The sequence below is a fragment of the Heliangelus exortis genome, chromosome 1, assembly GCF_036169615.1.
Source record: "Heliangelus exortis chromosome 1, bHelExo1.hap1, whole genome shotgun sequence".
NCBI classification, from domain to species: Eukaryota; Metazoa; Chordata; class Aves; order Apodiformes; family Trochilidae; genus Heliangelus; species Heliangelus exortis.
Window position 1 is genome coordinate 183,594,209 of NC_092422.1, and position 24,311 is coordinate 183,618,519.

General features: G+C 44.2%; 1 protein-coding gene across 1 annotated transcript; it reads left to right on the forward strand.

Moving 5' to 3' along the window:
- The first annotated feature begins 1,187 nt into the window (after positions 1-1,187).
- On the forward strand, positions 1,188-3,076 carry CCDC71L (coiled-coil domain containing 71 like). Its single transcript, XM_071733934.1, has one exon. The coding sequence runs from the start codon at positions 1,387-1,389 to the stop codon at positions 2,236-2,238; it is 852 nt and encodes a 283-aa protein (XP_071590035.1). The 5' UTR covers positions 1,188-1,386; the 3' UTR covers positions 2,239-3,076.
- Positions 3,077-24,311: the final 21,235 nt, after the last annotated feature.

Here is a 24,311-nt window from a genome sequence, read left to right on the forward strand (position 1 = left end):
TCATTAATGTACAGAAACACCTGAAAGGAAGGACAAAGAAGATGGAGTCAGACTCTTCTCACTGGTGCTCTGTGACGGGACCAGAGGCAATAGCACAAACTGAAGCACAGGTTCCCTCTGAACATCAGGAAACACCTTTTCAATGTCGCACCGCAGAATCAGAATTATAGCTTATCTTCATTTGGAAGGGACCAATAAGGATCATGAAGTCCTTGCAAGACTACTTAAAGTTGAACCGTATGACTAAGAGCACCACTCACTGAGACATTCTTAGAACTCTGACAGACTTGCTGCTGTGACTGCTTCCCTGGCGAGCCTGTTCCAGTGGCTGACCACCCCCCTAGTGAAGAACCGTCTTCTAGTGTTCAATCTGAGCTTCTGATCTATGTTCATTCTTTTTCCTCCTGTCCTATAGCTACTCACCAAAGGAGTCTCCATCCTTGGAGATCTTTGAGAGCCATCCAGACACAGCCCTGGCCAACCTGCTCTAGATAGAGGTGGGACAGGAGGACCTCTGGACGTCCCTTCCCACCTCATCTAATCAATGATTCTGTGACTTAGCAATGTTGTTGAATGACTGGCCTATAGGTGCGTGTTAAAAAACCCCCTCTGTCACAGGACAAATGTATTTAATACTGTATGGACTACACCGCCTGTCATGCGTGTTCACCAACTTTTGTAATTTAACTCAGCCTTTCCTCTTCCTCTGGAGGAGCTTGCCCACTGGAGCATCCAACCAGTCTTGAACACGTTTCACAGAAGAATCTCTCTTTGCCCACCTCCCTGTGAAGAACCTCACCCTCGCAGCGAGACACAGCGCCGGCACACGGCACCACATTCGTGCCAGGTGCGCTGGAACCCCGCCATGGGAGCACCTCACTCCATTCCCCAAGGAAAGGGGCCAGCACTGGGGTGCCCTACTGGAAATGGGGGCGAGACGGCTTCAGTGGCACTCTAGGGCTCCCCGCTGGCGTCCCCTGGTCACGCAGGTGACCCCCAGCGGGTCCCTGCTACCCCGCCGCCCCGGGACAGGCGGCTCTGGTCAGTGCCCTCACCGCCCCCAGCGCACCCCCACGCCGTGCGCCCGCCGCCCTCCCCTCGGCCGCCTCCACGGCGCGGGGGTGGGGCGCGGCCTGCCCGACGTGTTTCAAACGGGCCAACCGCCCGGCGCGGAGGGAGGGCGGGACGCCGCGCAGTCCCCGCCTGGGACTTTAAAGCGCCATTTTGTGTCGGGCGGCAGGAGATCGATCGCCGCTCCCTACCCGGCGCGCAGGCGGCGAGGTGCGGTGAGGCGGCTCGCGCCCGGCGGCGGCCGAGCTGCGGCCGGCGCCCCGGCTCCGCTCTCTCTCTCTCTCTCCCTCCCTCCTAACTCCTTCCCTCTGCTCCATGACCCGCAGTAGGAAGCAGGCGGCGCTGGAGAGAGAAGCCGGGAAGATGAACCCAGAGGCGGGCAGCGCCGCGGCAGCGCCCGCGGAAGCCCGGGCGGCGGTGTCGGGGGCAGCTGGCGGCGGAGCGGCGCCCGCCGCCTGGGGGCTGGAAGGGGAGGAGGAGAAAGTTGTGTACTCCCGTTCGCAGGTCTCCTTCGCCGGCACCAAGGCGCTGGGCGACGCCCTCAAGCTCTTCATGCCCAAGTCCACGGAGTTCATGAGCTCCGACTCGGAGCTGTGGAACTTCCTCTGCAGCCTCAAGCACGAGTTCTCCCCGGTCATCCTCCGCAGCAAGGACGTCTACGGATACGCCTCCTGCCGCGCCGTCGTCCCCGATCCGCCGCCGCCCTCGGCGGAGCGGCACCGCCGCCGCGCCAGCAAGCGGCGCCTGGCGGCCGTCGACGCCAAGCGCCGGGCCGCGGCTGCGGGTGGCAGCGCTAAGCGGCGGAGGCGGCGGCGGCGCCGTAGGAGGGTTCGGGAGAGGCCGCGGCCAGCGGCACCGGCGGCCGGCGGCCCCCGCGGCGGGGGGCAGGCGGCGGCGTTATTGCCTCCGCCGGAGGCGGAGGAGGCGGACAGTGAGCGGGGCAGCCCGGAGGAGGGGGCCGCCTGGGAGCCGTTCGGCGGCAAGTCGCTGGAGGAGATCTGGAAGGCGGCCACCCCCCGCCTCACCACCTTCCCCACCATCCGGCTGCGGGGCAGCGTCTGGAGCCGCCGGAGCCTGGTGGCGGCGCGGCGGCGGGCGCAGCGGATCCTCGGCGTGGACCTGTGCCCCGTGGTGCGGGTGCGCCGCTTGCCCGTAGCGCCGTCCTGAGGCCCCCGCGGCGGGAGGGGGCACGGCCGGTGCCTCAGCTTCGCTGCGGGTGCGGACAAAGAGACCGATATCAGTCACCTGTTTACATTGCTTTTGTCTGGATCGTGTTCTGCTGCTGCACTTTATGGCTCGCTCGGGCAGGGGCCGGGCCTGGGCCCCCCAGCCGCACAGGGGGCGGCTTGCCGGGCCGCCGCGCAGCCAGGGACCCGGGCTGGGTCCCGTCCCGTCCCCGGCGGGGAGGCGGGAGCCGCCTGGCAGGTGTCACGCGTGGGGACCAAGTTCCACTTCCACTTTTTTCTCTCCCATTGGGCTACCTCACTGGTCCAGAAATCCACCCAAGAAGTTATTTTCCAAAGGATCTTACTTTCATGCTTGTATAATAAAGCCCCATCTGATTATTGCTTTTTTTTTTTTTTTTAAAAACACCCGCGCCCCCTCCCGCCTCCCACTTTTCCGATGGATTATGTATGCTTTGTGGTGTTGCACTAGTATGTGCTCAGGGTATTCTGAATCCCAGGCATTCCCAAGTTTCAGTTCACTCTGATCAAGGATGCATAAAGAATGGAGGTTCAGGACTTGTGGCTGTTCTTGATGGTGCAAAAACTTTTTTTTTTTTTTTTTTAAATTTCATGGGCTTAGTGATATATAAAGATGTATCGCGCAGTATAATTGTTACACTTTTGTATCTAAAGTCATTTTTAAAGTTTTCTAGTTGAAATAAGTATTTGTTTCTATTGAGCACCTAAAGATAGAATCATCCTGATATTTTATAAACCTGTTTACTTTAGGGATGCTCATTTGGTCAACCTAAGTGAACTTAATAAAAGTCAAAGAACAAGTGGCGTTTCAGTTCAATGAAACTGCGTAAGGGCCGGGTTCCTCGGGGAGGTACACCATCTGGGCTCGTAATGTAAATAAGGCTGGAGTTTGTGAAGAATGTAACTGATCATCAAAGCAGCGTGTAGGTGTTTGAAGATCAAGTATGATACAATGTTGTCTCTGACGACCAAAAGTCAGTAGCTCACATGACTCACGTACTGCACTCGAAGTGCCTCTCTCTGCAAAAAGAAAAAAAACTTGATACCCGTTCACTTCAAAACAGTGTCGTGGTTGGGAGATAATGAATGATGGATGATAATATTTAACATAATTACTTAAGTGTAATTCTTTTTATAAACCTCTCTTGGGCTTCACAGTGGACTATGATGCAAAATTCATGATGCGATGAGTATTTTGACTGAAAAATGCTGTGTTGTCATTTTGTACAATAGGAAGTCTCTCTTTAAACTGATATGTTAAGAGCTTTCTTTATGTCTTTGTCTTGCAATTGGTGTGTGAGGAGCAAAGGTGCACGTGAGAGAAACAATTTTTTATGCCTGGGAAAGAAATAAATGCTTGATAATAGTTTATGTCCCTAGAATCTCAGCAAATGAGACTAATTCACCAGTTTCCATGGTGGAATGAATGACTTCAGAACTTGCTTTTAGAGTGGTTTTACAGCTCTTAAAATTTCTTTTCTGGTGGTTGTTGACTCCTTGTTGCCTGTGCTTGAGAGAGGCAATAGGATAGCTTGATGCAGCCTGTAAAAACTCACTAAGATAAAGCAGCTGGCTGCTTATAAAACCTGTTTATATTTTGTAGTTCTTACCTAGTAAAGCTGAAAGGTTCTTATTCTTGCAAACTAACACACAATCTATAGCCATCAGGCTTTTGAAATAGTTTACATAATGTTAGACTGCCTGCTGATGGCTGCACTACTGCCACGTTGCATCTCAAAAGGGAATTAGGAAATGAAAGTTCAAGGGTGCGTATTGTTGCTCTATTTCTCTGGCTATAATACCTGCTTAAATGTAAAGGTGAAGCTGTGTTGGTTCAAAACTCATTGTGGCCAAATGCTGAGGCTCCAAATATCTTAGTTTTGAAGTTCCACTTTAGAAAACCAGGTTAAGAGTGTTGTTATTATTTCTTGAGGGTTTTGGTTGATTTTGGTGCTTCTACTGTTAACAGTAATATTAGTATTTTTTTGAAGGATCTGTGTAGCATATTTGATAAAATATAAGTAGTTTTTCAATTAACTTATAAAAAGGCACAGGGAGAGGCTAGACCAAATTTCAAGGGCAGAGTTATGGGTGCCAGAGGTATGATATGGGAGGCACTGTTGAAGTTGTGCTGCCTTGTTTGGAGATCTATCCTGAAACATTCTGTGTGGGTACAAAATATAGTGAAGTAACTTTAACTTTGTTGAGTGACTCTTGTTGTGTGGGCTCTATGCATAACACTTGCTTATTTTTCTCTTGGTTGAGCTTCAACTTCTTGGTTTTAAAGTGCCAGGTTTATTTGGGGTATAACATGCTTTGCTGATGCCCTGTTAGCAAGCTGAAATTTTGCTGTAGTATAAACTCTTCTGGCAACTGCATTTACAGGTTCTTGACTGAGTTATTTCAGTCTGTGAAGTCAGTTAAAGGGGGGAAATCTTTAGTCAGATTTTCTGGCAAATTAATGTTCTGAAATATCTAAGCAAAGGATCTGAGTACAGGAAGGGTGTAAAAGCTAATAGCTTACAGGCAAGCTGAGAGCAAATTTCATGATTGTGTTCATGGCAGCTTGTGGCAATTCAGCACAGAATTATTTATGGTCCAGGTTTTTCTCCCCTTTTCCCTCTCAAAGCTGCAACTCCTGTCTACCTCTCTATTCTCATCTGAGAAAGCTAAGCAATGAAAAAGGATTAAATTTTACGTTTGAGCTGGTTGATACCTTGGCTTTTGTTTGACCTTCTAGTTCTAGACCAGAGCTGAGGAGAGAGTGCACAAAACTGCTGCAATATAGAGTTAAATAATTCTAAGCATGAAATCCCTTAAATTTTATTTTAGGTAGAGGGCTGGAAATTTTATTGCACTGTGCTTTTATGTATGCTGTTGGAAAAAGTGTAGTAGGTTAGATGGACTTCTGGTCTGACGCCATGTGGCTAATCCTATGCCTAGTGGTGTGAGGGCTGTGGCTTGCCTGGTTTTACTCTGTGATTTCAGCATTCTATCAAATGGGGCTCCTTCTGAGACTGACAGCAGGCTGAGGATAAATCCTGTGAACAAAGCCCAGTCTAGTTCAGTCAGCACAGATGGTTTTATATTAAACAAGAATCTTCTGGTAGCCTCTGTTGCCAGACTTACCTCCCAGTAGCTGGTTCCCTCCCCATGAGCTCCCTTCATGCAATGATTTTGTGTACTGGATGTTGTGTTATTTACTTTGCCAAATCTGCTTTTTTTCATTCAGTTACTCAAAGGTTATTGAATGTGAAAATGCCACAATGCCAAAGAGTTGTGTGATGACCCCAGATGTCAAGTAGAGGTTTGAGATGACCATTTTCTCTAACATTGTGTTGTGTAAGCTTTATATACAAGTGGCAGTGCCTTCCTCTGAGTCATTGTGCAAATACATTGTTCAAGACTGAAGCTCATAAAAGGAGAAATCAGTGCCTTGCAAAAACTTTCCTGTACTCTAATGTTGCATGAAGGTTTTTATATCAAAAGGATCAATATACAACTGGTCCTTGAAACTATCTGTTGTTAGCCTGTAAACAACTAATTGTGCATTCCCAACCCTCATGTAGAGCATCATTGTGTAAGTCTGTTGAAAGCAAGACTTGGATTTTGCTCTGAATGGGTAGGGGATGTTCTGCATGTCTGTATTTCCTTGCCTATGAGAACAGAAGGGCAGAGTGAATCCAGTTGTAGGTTTCAGCTTTGATCCCAAAGAATTTTTCATTTACTGCTTCTTCAGCAAGGTGAAGTCCTGGTCTCTTCATGTTGTTTAGAACAGTTGACTTATGCTGGTTTACAGTAGATCAGTGTTGGAGCTTGAGTCTCAGGTTAGTGAGCACATGAAACCAGTAGTTCTGAAAGCATCTCTATCTCCTTTTGGCCCAACATCCTGAAACAAAATTGGGATGTTTTTGTATGTATGAGTTGAAAATGGTGATCTTGGGGTTGAACAGAATGCTTTGTTTGACTTGAAATGCTCAGTTTTTACTTGTGTCTACAAATAGAGGAAATGTGGAGGCAAAGGATAAGATTCACAAGAGTGAATTGCCTTACAGAAATGAAGCAATTGATATAAAGTAAGATAGGTCAGAAATCCTGGACCTCTAGAGACCTAAATTCCAGTGTCCCTGCTGTCTCATTTAAAGGAGAAAGTGTCCCCTCTGTCTCATTTGAAGGAGGAACCTTGAAGTTCTCTGTCCTGAGGACTGTGGTATAACGGTTTGAACCATTCCATTTTTTGTAATATACATATATTCATTAAATTAGAGAAAATTTCTGTGTATCAGTTTTAGGTTTGTCATTCTGATGTTTAAGTGAGCTTTAACTGGAGAAAGACTTAGGCCCATTCCAGAGTATTCTGTGTTAGGGAATTTGCTCAGGCAGTGACTTCAAATGTGTGCTGCTCATAATGGTTTATTCCCAAACTATCATGAGGCATCCACTATGTATGGTAGTAGGACTATATAGGAAAATTTTGTAACACTTCTTATCCATAATCAAGGCAAAGCCGCTTTTCCATACTGTAAAAATAAAGCATATTTCCTCAACTCTAGCACCTAAATATTTTTATAGAATTACAAAAAAAAAAACAAAAAACAAAAAACAAAAACAAACAAACAAAAAAACCAACCCCAAAACCCAAACCTTCTCAGTTCTTTTGTTGCTGCCACTTTCTTAAGTAAAAAGACCTGAAAATTATTTCCAGGGGTGATATCAAGAATAAAAGGTTTCGCTTATCCATTTATTTATTGTGAAACTCCTCAGGAAACTGTTCTGTAGGGCTTGACATTATAGGAGATGGAAGAAGTGAGCCTTCATTCATGCAGTTTGTTTTTACTGGAACAGGTGTGCAAGGTACCCAGCCAAACAAAAAACATGTGGCTCCCTGTACTCTCCACTAGCCTTAAGAAAGCTTCCATTGCAGTTCTCTTTCAACCTCCTTATTTGAGATTAAAGAAGATAAAGCTCTGTGGCGTTGAGGTTAAAACACTGCCAACAGGAAAGTCCTCTCCCTTGAACTGCTCTGATCTTGTTCGGGTTTTTTCCCCATTGCTACTTCAGGAATGCAGAAATTCTGTACCTGCCCCCTTTCCTAAAATGGCTTTGAGAAGAGAGAGTGAATGATCTAGAATAGATGGAAAGTGAAATTCTTGCCCTGAAAGACAGTTTTAAATTATTTTTTTATATATCTTGTGTGTAGCTGGCTGCTGCTTTCCATCTTCTTGGAGTCTTCACTCTGTCTTCGCTCTACATTCAGCCGTCTCTAATTGCCTGTTAATTGCTTGTGCAACTGAGCAGACTGTTTATCAGCTTCTGTTGTCCGTGCCAAATTAGCTTACTACAGGGTGATCTGTGAAGATGGAAAAGACATGTTCCCAAGTACATGCACTTATAATCAGTGTTATCTTAACCTTGCATTTGGGCAGCAGTGTACCTTGCTCAAATACCAGATGCTGTTTCCATGGGTTTGGTATTTCCTGGATGAGAGGTAAGGAAAAAAACCTGAAAGAACTTGGTGTGATGATTCCTTGTGATTGAAGTCAGCATGACCCAAGATGCCTTTTCAAAGACTCTTTGAAGAGGAAAGTAAATTTCTTTCCATCTCCCCATGAATCTAATTGAAATAACAACCATCCACTTTGTACCATCCCAGGACTCTGAAAATAATTTCTAACTGAAAGTGTCCCATGGCTCTATAGGGTAACTGGTGAATAATGAGCATGTGCTTCTGAATTAGCTGTGTAGTGTCAGGTTGTTTAGAGAGCTGGCACAATGCATTTCATTCCCTCTAAGGATATGCCTCTGCTTTGCTACTGGGAGTGGGTGGCACAGGCTGGGACCAGCAGTGCAAGTTTTATTGAATCAGCAGAAAGAGTGGGTTAGGGTATGGGCTGAGCTGTGTTTATCCTTCCCTCTGTGCAGGCTCCAGTGTAAAGTTCCAAGTATTAATGAGTTCCTAATTAGACAGAGTATAGTTATGTATAGCAAAGACTAAATTTTATAGGTGGTATATTTAATAATTTATGAAAGCTTTTAATTAGCATTTGTGTGTATATAAATATATGCACCTATGCTCATACCCCACAGCATTTGTCCTTATTAAAGGGACTTTTGTGCTGGATTTTGTCCAGTGCCATTTTAACCAACGTATTTTTTAAAAATTCCCCAGATTTCCATGCTATGCAGGATCAGCAGAACTGTCCCAAGGCCACAGCAATCCTTCTTGGAAACTACCTTGTATACTTTATAACAGTTATCCCATCCTGAAGCCGCTTGCCAGTAAGATTCCTGGGCACTTCTGCCTTATGTTTAATCCCCTAATATAAAAAGTTGTAGCATAATATCCACTTAGCACTTACTATCCTGGGAGGAAGAAAGGGTATCTGATTTTTCCTTCACTTTTCCAGTAATAGTTTGTTAGAGGAAGCAACCAGAGACAGAAAATCTTAAAACTCATCTTTTGTCTTAGCTAGAAGACTGAAGTGCTGTTCCTGCTTCTGTTGAGTGGCCTTCAGCAGGAAGGGTCAAACAGCTCAGGTATAAAATGCCTTCCATTTAAGTACTTTTTCCAGGAAGAAACACAGAGCACCTCTTCTTGTGAAAGCACAGAAATAGTGCTGTGCTGATTCTGAGTGGGCTTTTATGTGGCTGTAAATGTCAGGTGTAATTTTTCTCATACAAATTCTTTTGTACCTTAGCTTATACTAAAGCATAGGCAGCTTTTCTTTTCATCTCTAGACCTTCTAAGGTTAAGGAATTCAAAGTTAAAGTCTTCTAAATGCTGCCCACACTATTTTTCTTCCCAAAGCCTCATCCATTGCTTGGGAAGTTGAGTGCATCTAACATGGAATAATCCACATTGGAAGGGACTTTCAGAAGTTAACCTGGTCAGTCAGCATCCTCCACAAGGTGCACAGATGAAAGGTGTCTTGAAAACGGCCCTTTAAAAACATCCAAAGTGCTCTTCTCAAAAAGACAGAAGCGGGGAGAAAATTAATCAGAAGCAATAAGGGGAAGAAAATATCATAGATTGAAAACCACAATGAAAAAATAAGGTGCCAATCTCTGATATTGTAAAATCAGTATACTGTGACCATACTGTTATTTGTAGCTATTTATCCTGTCATCTTGGATAGTTAAATTAATGCTGCCAAAAAGAGATGTCCCAATACTAATTTCTGGACAAGTGGGAAGAAGTAGAGACGAGAAAGTGGAGGAAATAATTGTCAATATTTATTTTTCAAATTCTTCTATTTTACTGTCCTTTCACATTCCAGCCTTTCACTGCAGCTCTATATAAGTTGACAAAATTCTTGAGTGCAGTGACTTGTGCTATAGAGAATATATGCTAAGTATTTGAATACTGACTAGATCCATCAAATGTGCTCATTTATTAGCAATAAATAATGATCCTTTGTGTAACAACTATGCATAAATTACTTCCATCTGCACATAGATTTTACCTTGTTGTCCAGTGTCTAATGGAAGCTGTTTCACCCATCTTTCCACCAGACCAGGTGCCTTCAATAATCCTTTGATACTTGTATTTTCTGAATTGGCTTAATATTTTTGTCATTGTTCATTTCCTTGAATTCAGCTTCCTCTTCTGTATTTCCAAAAAGTAATAATCTTGGTGATCACATCCTACTTGGAACAATCTGAATGAAACAAAGCCTCATGGATTTTGGAGAGCTGCCCTAAATTATTCTGAAAAATAAAAGTTTGACTTTATGAAAAATGTCATATTTGAAAGAAAAGGAAATCACAAAGCAGCCAGTTATTTTTATATGATTTATTTTGTTGACACTTTTATCAAAACATCTTTTATTTTTGCATGAAACTGAATGTTTGGAAACTTCAATTTTTGGCAAAACTAGAAAAGATAATGGAGGTGGAAGTTCCATAGGTTTTGTTAGATTTTTTTTTTTTCCTGTTTGAGTAATGTCAGTGTTTATATATGCAGAACAATGTATCAACAAGCACTGTGAACCCATTTATTTTCAGTGTTTTTTCTCCATGGATTTCTTGCCAGTAGTGTCTAGTCCAGGGTTTTGTATGTACCTACTACTTAAATATTAAAAACGTGAGCTGGTAAGCTGGGCACTGGCTGGGCAAGAGGGTCCTGGTGTTGGGCACAGCTCTCTTACACCCTGTCCTCCCTGCTAATATTTAACATCCCCTCTCTCTCAAGGTACTCCTTCCCTCACGTAAGGCAGTCTGAAACCTGGGTCTGAAAGGCTGTTGCCCTCCTATCTTGAATAGGTTTTTCTCGGGGGTACAGTGTATAACTGTACATTTCAGAATTGCAGTTTGCTGTCTTGCCTTGCTGGAATGCTACGTAGTATCAGGAATATTAGACAAGGAAATAATATTTCATGTCAGCATTGTTGCTAATTAATGTGTAAGTCATTTTCCCCATCACAAAATTGATTTAAACCAAACAAACCAACCCCTCCAATCCAAAAGGGAACTAAACAAAAATATGAAAAATTATATGTATATGCCTGAAACTTTTGCGAGTCACTAAATTTCATGCTTTTCAAGATTTTATTTGCCTCCAAGAAGAACAGAATCTCATTTCAATTTTGAATGATAAATAAGTTTTCTCAGTCTGGGAGTGGGGACAGTAAGAAAAACATCAAACACCATGATCCTGGCAATAAAATCCCAAAGAGCTGGCAGTTGTGGGTCAGAGAAGACAAGGCTTGGGAGAGAGCCAGAGCCTGCCTGTGAACAGGAGCAGCAGGCTGGAGACAGCTGTCTGGAATCTGTCTGGGCAGCAGGCACCCCAGGAGATGAGAGTCGTGCAGGGAAGCAGCTTTTTGCTGCTCTGGGAGCTGTAACATCAGAGCTTGTTCCCACTTAAAGGGGTTTCCGGTTAGAGCTGCAACTGGCAAACCCTACCCATGAGGATGAAAGTTAGCTTTCCAGAATGGAGTTACATGAGCAGAAAAGAGCTGCTGCATGTATCAAAGCATCTTTATCAGGGGTCCTGTTGGCACGGTTATGGGGTTGAAGAATGGGTGTTTGATTGGTTGTTGTGGTGCTTGGATTTTTGTTTGTTTGTTTGTTTTTTGGGGTTTTTTTTTTGTTTTGTTTTTTTTGTTTTGTTTTGTTTTGTTTTTGTTTTTTAATGATGGAGAGCAAAGCTATAGGAAAGGGAGAGGATGCAGGTACCAGTGTAGAGAACTGCAATTTGCATATCTCTAGGCACAGTTTTGAACAATTACAATGAGGTCAGACTAGGATTCTCCAGGTGTTGGACCTGTGGGGAGGTACAGATGGCCTTTGATAGCAAAGCTGTCTTTTACTCCCATGAAAGTTGCAAATGCTTATGGAAATTAATTGTAGGTTTGCAAAGCCTGGAGCACATCCCACTCCATCTTGTGCACAGAAGTCCTGCCAAACACACTAACCATGATTTTAAGACTAGTTGGAACATGGATTTGAGGACATGTTAAAGAGGTTCAACCATATTATCTGTCCATTTTCTTTTCACCTTTGTTTAGTCATAAATAATCTGGACTTGCTTAAGGAAGGCCCAGGTTTCGGGATGTCTTCTGGTGGACCACTTTAATTCAATCCAGCTGGTGTCAGTCTGCTTAGCCTGGATGAAGGAAAGGTTGGATCCATGTGATAGAATGATCCAAGTATTAAAGCTTTCGCCACTCCTGGAGTTCAGCATTCACATAACAAGCATGGGTGGGAGAGGGTGCTGGGCTTGAGCACAAACTCAGACCTGTGAGTGATAAACAGCTTAGATACAGTCAGAGAAAGGACTTGCTGATCGTGGAGATCAGAGTATCTGAGGGTGTGATAGATTTATCAATGTGTTGGCAGCCTCTTACTCGCTGGTGCCTGCTCCATGTGCCAGTGCAACCTGCAAAGTCTGGCCCCAAGGCAGTGACTGCTGCTCCAGCAGTGACCTGCTTAGGTGGGAATGTGGTTTGTAGTGCTGTAGCTGAGTGTGAGAACTCTGAGTGAAGAGAAGAGCTGCTGCTATTCCTCCACCTGTCTGATGATTTGTCCACGCTTTAACCAGTCCATTAATAATTTTCACTGTCTTTTCTGATACCTGTTGGAAAGATCCACACCATCCAACTCAGGTCTTGAAAAGCATCAGCTTTCCTTCCCTGACTTTGCAGAGAACATGGACATTTGCTTTCAGATGTTCACTAATATTTAGACATGGATTAAATGCCTAAGGCTGTGTCTGTGTAAATGTTTTAGTTCAAAGCTATAGTACTGTTTTGAAGTGAACTCTCTGATTACCCCCTCTAACTCTGTTGATTTGATATGCAAACCAGTTTTGGTGTCTGTGAGCTAGCTTCCTTTGGGAGGAGCTTGAACCAGCAGCTTAGCCCCAACTGCAGCACCAAATGTGCTCCAGCCCTTGATGAAGATGCTGCATCTGAACCAATGAGCAGGCTGCACAATCACCAAGCCCTCCAGCATGTACTAAATGTGCACCAGCTACTAGAAATCCCACTGAACCACTAAGTGCTTCTTCAACATCCTGAAAGTGTCTCCTGTACAAAGGACATGCTGCATTTTCAGATTCTCTTGCAACTGCCAGCCCTGAGTTCCTTGTGACTTTTATTCCTTCTCATTCTCCTCCCTCATCTTCTTTCTTGGAAACCTTGACTTTCTCTACCCTGACTTCTGTTGCTTTCCCCAGCCTTTGCTATTTTTCTCTATTATTCTCCCTATTCTACTGTTATCTTCTGCAATGGTACCACCCATGCCATCAACATCCCGGAAATCCAGTGGGCATGAAACTGGAGGCCCTGAGAAACTGATGCAACCTATTAACTGTGCTTTGAGAGGGCTGGAAGTGTACAGAGCAGCAACATAACCCAGTGGCAGTACCAGGAGGCTGCTGAATAGTGCCTCAGTAAATTGGGAAGATGATCTTAAAGATCCAGAAAAATGCCTGGGGTCAGCCTGGGCAACATCTCCAATTCAGACAGCTCAAATCAGTCTTTGGGTAGCAACAGACTGCCCAGCCTGTTAAAAACCGGTAGACCTTGAAGGGGCATGCTGCTTCTGGCACTGCTTTGGGGCTGCTGGACTCCACTGAAGAGCTATGCAAGGCTGCAAGTTCCTGGTCCTCTTCCCCACCCTGGCTGAAATCAGGGGAACAATATCAATGGACCAGCTTCCAGGCCCAGATGTACGCTGAGTGACCAGCTCCAGTGCCCTAAGTCTGTGTCTAACCTCTGGACTCACTGCTTCCTAGTTTCTGCAGGGTGACCCCATCCCTCAGAAAAGAACTGTTTCCTCCAGGTCTGTGTATCAGAACATGTCTTCTGGATGTGTGAACACACAGGGATCTCAGTACAAGTTTAGATCAAGCAGAATAAATCCCACAGCTTCAACTAATGATACAAATGAGTTCAAGGGAAGCTACTGAGTGACAGGAATAAAGACAAGAAACCTATCTGTACCCTCTGGCTTTCCTTGTTTATAAGGACTGAGAGAGCTGGGGTTGTTCAGCCTGGAAAAGAGAAGGCTCTGGGGTTACCTTATAGAAGCTTTCCAGTACCTGGAGGGAGGCTACAGAAAAGCGGGAGAGTGACTTTTTGTCCCATAGGACAAGGGGTAACATAACCTGGAAGCGGGTAGGTTTAGGTTGGACATTATGAAGAAATTCTTCACTGAGAGGATGGTGAGACACTGGCACAGCTTGCCCAAGGAAGTTGTGGATGCCCCACCCCTGGAAATGTTCAAGGCCAGGTTCAATGGGGCTTTGAGTAACCTGGTTTAGTGGGAGGTGTCCCTGTGCATGCAGGGGGGTTGAAACTAGATTATCTTTAGGATTTCTTCCAACAAGCCATTCTATGATTCTCTGAAATATTTGCTGAACACAGCTTCTTTTTGGCACAGGTGCCTAGGAAGAGCTTTTTGGAAATGAGTTTTAATTTGGACCTGGAGGATGAGGGAGGACCTGACCCAGGTGCCCAGGGCAGCCTTACAGGGTGAAATGGGCAGGAACCACCTCACGGACTTGTCCCCAGGCTAGAGAAGCAGAGGGACACTTGGCAACTCCCTCTGAAAGGCTGGGAGACACCTTTCATACCACCAGGAGGGATATTCCTGAATTTTCCAGTCCTTGCCCTATTGCTTTTGCTGGAGTGACCACAGCATCATTCTCCAGTCTACCCCTTGATATTTCTTCCCTCTTTCACACTTCCCTTTTCTGGTAAGGTGGAACCCAAAATGGAGGAGGAGGAGGTAATAAATGCAAATTGTCTCACAACGTGGCTGAAGGCAGTAGCTTTCCCTTTGCCTTTCCAAATCCCTGACTGGATTTGGAAAGCACTGATACCAGAGCTGTGGCTATGACCCAGAAAGAGCTGGGACCCCATAAAAACTGTGTTCACCAGCTCTTGCTGCTATTGAAACTGCAGACATGTTAAACCACCTTGTTACTAGCGGCAACCATTTTCTGCTAGTCTGATTTTTGCTCTTTTGAAGAGTGGGAGGGGATGAAATAGCATTCCTTGTTTTCTTGGGAAGCTCCGCTGTCCTTTATGTTCCTGCACGGGTCAGTCCCCTCTGCTGCTTTTGCACACCAGTCATGGCCAGTGATTGCCCAGCTTGGCTGCCCCTGGTGCAGATGGGGTTCCAGATTCCTTCCCAGTCTTTCCCCATGCTGGTACCTGCAACCACAGCAGAGCCCACAGCCTGTTCAAGCATACAGCGTGAGCCCCATTTTTCCTGCCTTCTGTTAGCTGGCTTCTCAGCCATTCCCATTTTCCCTCAGCAGAATTATTTTGTCTAGCTTGGAGATAAAAATAACTCACTGTTTTCTAGGGACATATCCTAAAGAGATGCTCTCCAGAGAAAAATATTGAGCTACAAAACACATAACCAAAAGAGTATGATTCTGTGATAAGCAAACTACCTTTGACTATACCTAGATGGTTTGAGAATAAAATTGTCAGATATAAAGAGTAGCAACTGTTGTTTTTCCAATCTGTCTGGGTTTTTTGGTTGTTCTCTTGCAGAACAGGCAAATGTTTCCTCAGGGCTCATACCCTACAGGGCTTGCATCTATAAGGAACTGGGTGTAAGTGCATCTTGTGAGAAAGTTCTGGCTGGTTTATAGGTCACAGACCAGAAAGAACAAAACCCAGCATCTAATGCGATGTGAGAGCAGCTGGAAGGCTGTGTTATGAGGAGATTATATTACTCCTTTGTGGCTTCCCAGGGACATTTTAACTTCTTGCCTCCCACAGTCTGCTGCTACAAGAAAACCAGAGCCCTGTTGCTTAGGCATAGTTTCTAATAATTCCAAGGATTTAATGATAGCCGTTGGAGTACATTGCATTTCTGAGCACTGCTGGAGAGCAGACTAAACTAAGCAAGACTTAAACCATTTGAAGTGACACAATTCCTTTTTCAGCTTATAAAGTTAGTTACTGGGAGCTATGGATGCACTAAGTTTGTAGTCAAACTTTTTCACTCATATGTGAGCATCTGCCCATCTTGGTGTTGTGCAGAGAGTGTGAAGCCTTGCTACAGAAATCCTGGGACATCTCAGAGGCAGCCGGGTGAGGTGCTCAGAGCTTTGCCTCACTCTGCCACCATGAGCCTCTGCTACCTGTCCCTGGATGGAGGGCTGGTGGCTTTTCCCTGTGTCCTCAGACAAACCTGCTCCCACCCTGGTCCTGGCAGGATGACATGAGGCACTCCACAACATGGGTGCATGTCTTTATGTAGCAAATTGCTCCCTAAGACAGAGTAGGTTTAAATATTTTTCATCTTTGCTGTCCTCACTTCCAGCATCAGCTGAGGCTGTGGCATCTACTTGCAAGACTGGAAGCAAAATTACTGAGTAAATGCAACTTTGGGTGCCAAACCCTCATACAACCAGGGACATTTGTAGTGTCTTGGAATCTCTCACTTGGGATTCTGTCTTCTGTTCTGGCTGGAGTCTTCAGTCCAAGCACTGTTCTGCATGCCACATGGATCCTTAAGAATTTAAGATTGGACTTATGAGTTGATGCGCAGCACTCTGGTCCACTCCCCAGGTCCTTCTGCAATGGTGGCCACTTCAAAACCTCTCTCTCCTGCAACTGCAAATTCCAGCCTTCGTGGGTTTTACCTTAAATCTGATTTCTTGCTTATTACTGAAAACTTACATATTTATAATGAGGTGACCAAGCAGCTCCAGAGGAACAGCTTTTCCTTTTTCCTCACAGACTTTTTCCAGGTTGTTATTTTGTCTGCGATTTTAGAAATAGCAACTGGCATGTACATTTTCTTTTTCTCTGTCCCTGTCAGAACATGGTTATGGGGATCACCCACTGCCCCCCAGCCAGATGGTGCTGACAGGGTGCAGAATACAACACAGACAGCATGTTCCATGTCCTATTCCTTTTCTTCCTGTCCCTTAGTGTATACCAACTCTGGCCTTTCACATTTCATTCTGTGCAACTGCAGTTTTGATGAGCCCTATCTCTATTGGTTCAGAAAGAGAAAATGCAGCCTGTGGAGCTGTCTTCTTTCTTGGTTTGGCACTTGTGTGCATGTCTCTTGGGTTCTTCAGTAGCCAGACCCTTCCAGCCCAGGCAAACTTGTATTTGTTCAGCAGGTTTCCTGGGTGTTACCACACTCTGAAAGACTGCTCTTCAAAAGATGCATCACTGAATAATTAATTGCTCCTGCATCCTCCCTAGTTGATGGTCTGTAGTTACCCAGCTTTCTACATGTTACAGTGTGCTTTTTAAATACCTTTTCCACACTTGTGATGAGTTTAGGGGATCTTGGTGTGAAGCATCACCTTCTGTCTGCAGACATGTCAGTATGACACCCATGGGTGGCATTGGCTCAGGAAGGAGTCCTGAGATGTCCATCTGATTTGAGTGCTTATCTCTGTGAGCCAAACATGGGGAAGCCACTGTGGTCCCTGCACAAGTTCTGAGGCTTGAGGGCATTGCAAGGAGATGGAGGGGAATGGTTCATGGCTATGATACTGCTTTCCCATAATTTATTACCAAAAGACTTGACTACATTTCTCAGCCAGCTTAAACAAAATAGAGATGTGACGGATTTATGCACTGGTGACATTAAAAAGAACAAATGGTCTTTTCTGTCTCAATTCCCAGCCCTTGCCCATCCCCATGGTGTGACCCCCCTGCCCGCTGATGCTCAACATCTCCCTGTCCTAGGCCAAATTCCTCAGCACCAGAGATAAGGTGTCCTTGGTTGCTGGTCTTTGCCTATGTGTCAATGCTTTATTGAGAAGCCATTACTAAATATGACAGAGATAAATCTGCCCTTCAAGAGTATGGTTTTGGATGCAGTCACCTGGAACCAAACAGAAAGTCCACAGGAAAGAACCACAACCATGCAGTATCTGCCAGCCCTCAGGGTGGTGAAAGGCAGGCTCCAGTGACGATAATCTTATGAGACAGTATTGTATTTGGCACACAGACCCTTCTGTGATCTGTGTTTCAGGAATCCCTTAGCATGATGAGGAAAGAGTTGCCAAACTAAAAGAAAAAATGTCAGAAGAGAAGGGAGTGAAAACTCACCTTCTTTAACTTATGATGCATTCATGTTTATATCCTCCATAAATCTTGGAGAAGAATGGGCCAGTGATCACTCTCCCACTCACCTTTTAACCCACAGAGTGTTTCTTCTTTTCAGACTTGAAGTCCCAGAGAAATATGATTTATTTTCAGGATTTATGTTTGATTTCGGTCGTGGGAGAATTCTTAAGTTTTCTCAACTTCAGAGAAAATGAATCATTGTGTAGTGGGAGGCGTGGACACAAAGCTCAACAAGAATGAATTTCTTTCACTTGTGAACTAGAGAGTACAAACCCCAACACCTTTTAGTAAATATTTGTTCAGGAGACTTTTGACAGTCTTTTCCTTTAGTGGAAATATGAACAGTCCACATTGCCTAAATGTAGTATCGAAGCTTGTAAAAATTTTATTTTGTAAGTGTACAGTCATCCCAAATCTAGCTCTACATCTTCTTCCACTTGCTATTTTGATATTTTGCTATTTTAATTATAAAGCACTCAAAATTGGATAAAAGCCCACTCTAGAAATCTTTAAAATAGAAGAGGTAGCAATTTTTCATATACTCAAAAACCGTTAGTGTATTTTTCACATAACACCACACAAACAAAATACATTGTAGAACCCTTGATATCTGTGAAGTGTTTTGACTCAAATAGCTGGTGAATAATAACAATAGATATCTGTTATATGTGCTGACTATAGCCCCTCTTAGTGAAATACTAACTTCAGTCGAAGTCAGTGCATTTATTCTCTGATAACATACTGTTTTAAGAAATAAATGCTACAAATGGGTAAAAATTATAAAATTTTGGAATTTTTACACATTTGATAATATGTCATGCATTGTCATTTTCATTCTTCTCTATTAGAAATTAAGTTGTGAATTAATCTCTTAGTTTCTCATATAATGAGAGATACACTCTTATATACAGAAAATTATTAGTTTGTGAAATTCTCAAACTCTGAAATGGATCTGGAAAGCAGACACAGGACTTGTAAACATGCTGAACTGACTTTAAAATCTGGTATGTTTTAATCTGTGTGTGCTTACTGAAATACATGTATAACTTTCCTATGGCAACAGCATTGCTGGGGAGAATTAACATAGAGATAGACTTGGTATTTCTTTACGTCTTGTTTCAGACTGCTCAAATAACAATGGCAACAGAATGGAAGTGTCCTTTGTGCCAAGAACAATAAAGTGGATGCACAGAGTCTGAGAATTCTTGGCAACAAACACCTCACACAAGCTAGGCTCCAATATGAAGTATTTTTAGATTTGGATTCCTTTCATAGGATGTGCAAAGGATAAGAATCCTTGGAGTGATCTTTTTTCCCCTTTCAGGAAAAGAGCGCAATTCTTGGAAGTCAGGTCTGCGTTTCATGCCAAGAGAAATTCTAATTCATTTTAGTAAAAAAATGTTGTTTTTTTAAATTTCAGCACAGAAACCCAAAACTCAGATTGTGATATACCGACAAACTCCAAAATGTGGTGAGAGACTTGAGAGAAAGAAGACTTCCCTTCAAGTCTCATGAGTAACCTCAGTTATCCAAGGAAATCATTTGGTTCAGCATTTCTGATGAACCAAAGTGCACCCTCGATGAGCCAGACTGTGTGAATCATCATGTTGCTACCTCTGACAATACCATCTTGCACCTCAAAACATTTTTTCACATTGTAGCACCAAGAGTTCTGTTACTGTGTGAGACTAAATTTTCAATAAAAGAGGCAGCGGGGGAGGGGAAGTGCTTACATAACCATCACAACTGTGGAGCATGTGAGTTCCAGCCTCTTAAAGAGAAAGATAATTCTAATGTTTATTTGTTTTAAAGTCTTATGGTCATATCAAGCACAAGATTTTCAAGGTTTGAGTTTTTATTGTGTTGCTTTGCTTCTCCTCCTTAAGAAAATTGTCTGCTTCTAGAGACAAGAGCTAGATTTGGTTGTGCTCCCGGAAGAATTCCATTGTCTTAATTTTCTAGTCGTTATCTTAACCACACACAGCCATGGTTCTTGGGTAAGAAGGAGGATGGTTCTATTCTGCACGGAACTCTGTTCTTCTCCTACTGAAATCAGTGATGAAAATCCCCCTGAATTCAGAGGAAGCAGGGCTGAACCAGTGCCTGGTAACAAAGGCAGCATTGTTCGGCATTGCAGGGGTCTGTGATGCTGGTGATGCCTTTCGTCTTTGTGCTCACTTCCTCCGACTCATTAGGGCTGTGGCTTTTGGTTTTTCAGCTCCGGGGTGTATGTTTGCAATGTTTAGTGGCTCTGGTGCCTAATGTAAGACAAGGCAGATGTTCCAGCTGTCCTTTCAAAAGCAACACCAATTGCAGGGGAGGGGGGGGTCTCTCCTCCTAATTTAAATGTGCAAAATCTAAGACTGGGGTTTTGTATCACTCTAGATTAGATTTGCATGATTTTTAAATTATTTTTGCCTGCTTCTTTTTTTCTTAATGCCAGCTTAAAAGGTAACCAAAATGCCAAGAGGCTGCCTTGAGTACTTGTGTTTTTTGGGTCTTAGAGGCTGCCCTAAGTACCTGTGTTGTCTGGCAGTGTGTTGCCTTCACTCAGGGTGATTTGCTTGAATCAGGCTTGATTTGCTATGCTGAAGTGTTAATAAAATGGCATAAAGAGAGGCCGGAAAACTGAGAATTATGGGAGGTATCAAGACCTCAGTCTTTTAAGAGGTCCCTGGAGAAGCACTGCTCTGTCATTCTGGAAACCAGATGGAAGCACTAACACCTTGGTTAAGTAGGTGCAGGCAAGTCACAGAACCATCAGGCAGCTATACTGGAGAGAGGGGGCAGTCAGAGTCAAGGGGACAGTGGGTATCTTTTGTAAACATATGTAAAAGCTTTTGGCTAAAATGGGTATTTTAAATTTTTAATATGTAATAATACTGATTTTACAGGCTAAACTATTAAAATTAATTACCATGTATTTTCATTCTTTATAATTACTGTAAAGGTTGGAGAGATATATTTGTTCCAAATTAGATTTCATTCTTATGCTCAAGGACGTGTTTATATTAATTCTACCTGAAGTGGATGAACTATTTTGGTTTTATGAAGCAATCTGGTGCAATTTCCCAACTGGGCATTTTAAAAAGAGGAATCTGAAACATCAAATGTGCTAGTCACCCCTTGATGAAAAGGCCTTTTGCGTGCAGTGAAATATCCATCAGTTGTGCTCATTCTACATTTCAAAAGCATTGTAACTATAAATTCCAAAGACACAATTCAGATACATTTTAATTACTAATAGTATTTCTGAGGCTCTCGAAGATAGCAGCTACTTTGTTGAATTGCTGTTGTACCTGGGCACATCTGCTACTAGTGAAGGAAAAAAGAAGGCTCTCTCTTTTGGAATGTCCAGGTTAGAGATTGATTTGTCTATTTCATTCCCAATTTCTCCTGTGGGGTTAAATCCCCTCCCTGCAGCAGTGCAGGTACCTCTCACCTTTGCCCTGCCTCTTCTGCAGACTCCGGTATCCAAGATCAGCAACAACCACGCTCCTTTTAAGCTGCCAGCATTAGAGAGCCTGTGTATTGTATCTTGCCTTTGGAGAGTTTGAGGAAGCAGTGTGAAACCTATGTTTATAAAAGGATGTGAAATATAAACTAACACTCCCTTTCTGATATCTCGAGATTTATCTCTCAGAAAAATTCCTCAAGGGAAAGCTGCTAAAAAGTTCAGCCTCTGGATTAATTAAGAACCCGTAAGTTCCATTTATCTGAATTTACATATGGAAGAGAAGGTGGTATGATAAAATGCAGATTAAACTATACATCCCTCTCTGCAAATATAAACAGTTTTCCCTGTGTTTATGCCAGGCTGTCTACAAATGCATTGTAATACAGAAAAGGGATACTTGGACCCCTGAATACAGCTCTGTGTCAGGGCTGAGGACTTTGGCAAGCTCAGTGGCTGCAACATCAGAGTAATGAGGACCACTCTGCAGATGAGGGCAGGAGCTATGATCATGACATGGGAGACAAATCCGGGGCAGTATTTTGAGTGAGAAGAGCTGTGGTCAAAGATGGGAGATGAGCAGTCGAGAAGGAGGATGTACAGTTACTCTGAATGGGAAGAAAACACTGCCTGAGCAGCAAGGATGAGTAAACAGGATAATTTCCAGGAATTTACAGAAGTATAAATGCAAGCAGGAGACGGCCTTTGTTTGAGCAGAGAGAGAGTGGTGGAGAAGCCAGAAATAACCTCCAGGTTAAGAGCTGTAATGAAGGAGATTTTACTAAATTTTAATAACCATGGAGAAAGGGGGAAGGAGCAAAAATAAGAATTTGTTTTTGAGATATAAAGAGACCTTGCAGTTGAAGACAGCAAGGAAAAGATCTGGGTCTGGCTGCTCTCACACAGTTGTTGGGGCAGATATGATATTTATAAGTGAGGAAAAGGATTTAAATAAGCTTGTATAAAAGGAAAGCAGGATAAGACCTCCATTAAAGATAATGTTGAAGGAGAAGAAAAAAGAAAAAAACAGGAAGAAAATCTCTATAGCAAAGGATACACCTGGCTGTTGGAGGCGAGGGAGAAGCAGGGAAAAATGAAGAAACAACTCATGTTCTTAAGAAACTGGTGGAGGGGCTGATTCGGTGCCCCAGTGAGGGAGAAGCTGGTAAGACGAAGAAAAGGAGATCAAAATACTGGAAGCAGAAGCCTTGAGGTTTTGAGATGGAGACTGGAGATGAGGGGGAGGAGGGAGAAAAGCAGCAGGCAGAAAAGGAGGCGGAGCTGGACAGGCAGCTAAAGCCTCCCGGGCTCGCAGGGAGAAGGAAAGACACCCAGGGAAAAAATGGTTAGTGAGAGGCTGAGAGGAAGGGCAAAGGGGGTGGAGACGTGAGCTACAGAATTACAGCTGGAGCGTGGATTGCTGGGGGAACGGAGCAGGAGGGAGGTTTGGTAATGAATCCTCACACAAAGCCTTCTGCCCTTGTATCTGAATGTGCTCCTTTCTGTCAATTTGATTAAATTAAGTGGTTGATCTCATTATCCAGATGATGGGTGGGTTCTGATCCATAGCCCTCAGGAGCAAATGAAGCCTATAGAAGGACTGATGGCCAAAAGTTTTAAAAATCCCTAAAAGAACAAGCAATGTGGTCCACCAATGAGGTGTTTTTGTTTTTTTGTGGGGTTTTTTTGGTGGTGAAAGAAGAAGAGCAGAAACAAATTTCTCTACATCTGATGGGAAGAAAAAGATCTGGTTGCAGATCCTTGTAAGCAGTAAATTGTATCTCCTGCTGCTGCTATGGGAGCTGGAGCCTTGCTGTTCCCTGCAGGGCAGCACAGACCACTGCCAAGGAGCCATGTTTTGCTCCTGCCAGAAGGAATTTGACCCCACCACTTTCTGGTGATTCCCTAAGTGCTGGGCTGGTGAGTCCTCTGCCCATCACACTTAGCACAAGGCACCAAGTCCTACCAGCAGGGACCGGTGTGTGTCACCTGCCTGGGCTGTTCTCTTCTCCAGAGGGAGAAAGGCAGGTTCACACCCACTGCCTGCCCAGCTCAGGCTGTAGGTGTTGATAAAATTCCTCCATCATTCGTGAGCAGACACTGTGGGGTTAAACTGGGGGGAGCTCTCTCCCTGCTGGCAGCCAAAGCTGATCTGCAGAAGGGCTGCTGGGACAAAAAGCAAGCGAGAAGAAACAGAATTCATGGCCTGAACCTGGTACAATATTAGAACACCAGGACAACAGTTCACTTTTGTTTTAGATGGGCTGATCTTCTTTAAGGCAACATAATTATTTGGGGTGATCCAACATCTTTCAGCCACACTGAAAGAGGCACAGGACTACCTCACAGCCTTCATGCCAAGTCCAGTGGATGCTGGGAGGTGGCTGGAGTGGTACAGTTAGCAGCATATAGAGGAGATGTAGCAGCATCTATGTGCACACTTGGTTGGTGGGGCTCAATGCCTCCTTTTGAGAACCTCTTATTAACAAGGACCATTCATTTGCTGAGCTCATGGTGCTTTGGGGCAGTAAATATGTGTGCTGGTGTCTAAATGTGGTGCTCAGAAAATAAGACATTACCAGAGATCCTAGATCTTGGTCTGTGCCTTGCCTTCCTCACTGTGACAAGGCTGTAGAGCCCCTTGCCCAGCACAGGGTGGTCTGCTTGGCAGAGGAAGCAGAAGTCACTCCTTGGCATGAGTGTCTTGCTTCCAGCAGCAAAGAGGGTCCTAATCCTCTCAAAGAGTTCACCAGCATCCCTACTGGCCAAAAAACTCCTCTATCCAGGACAGTACACCATCCCTGCGAGCAACATCCACATTCCCAAGGCAGTTGTTGCTCTTTAAATGTGGCATATTTCTTGGGTTGCTCTGGACAGCTTTGAGTAGACCTGCCAAGCATCTCACCAATGTGTGGGACACACATACCCCTCCCTGCCTCTTGCTGTTTCTCACTGGCCCTGGTAAGGTGCTTGTGCTCAGTGCCAAAGCTTCCCCACCATTCTTCAGTCCCACCACGGGCT

Bases quoted from the DNA above. Each gene is read 5' to 3' on its own strand.
- CCDC71L (XM_071733934.1), top strand. From the start codon at position 1,387: ATGACCCGCAGTAGGAAGCAGGCGGCGCTGGAGAGAGAAGCCGGGAAG.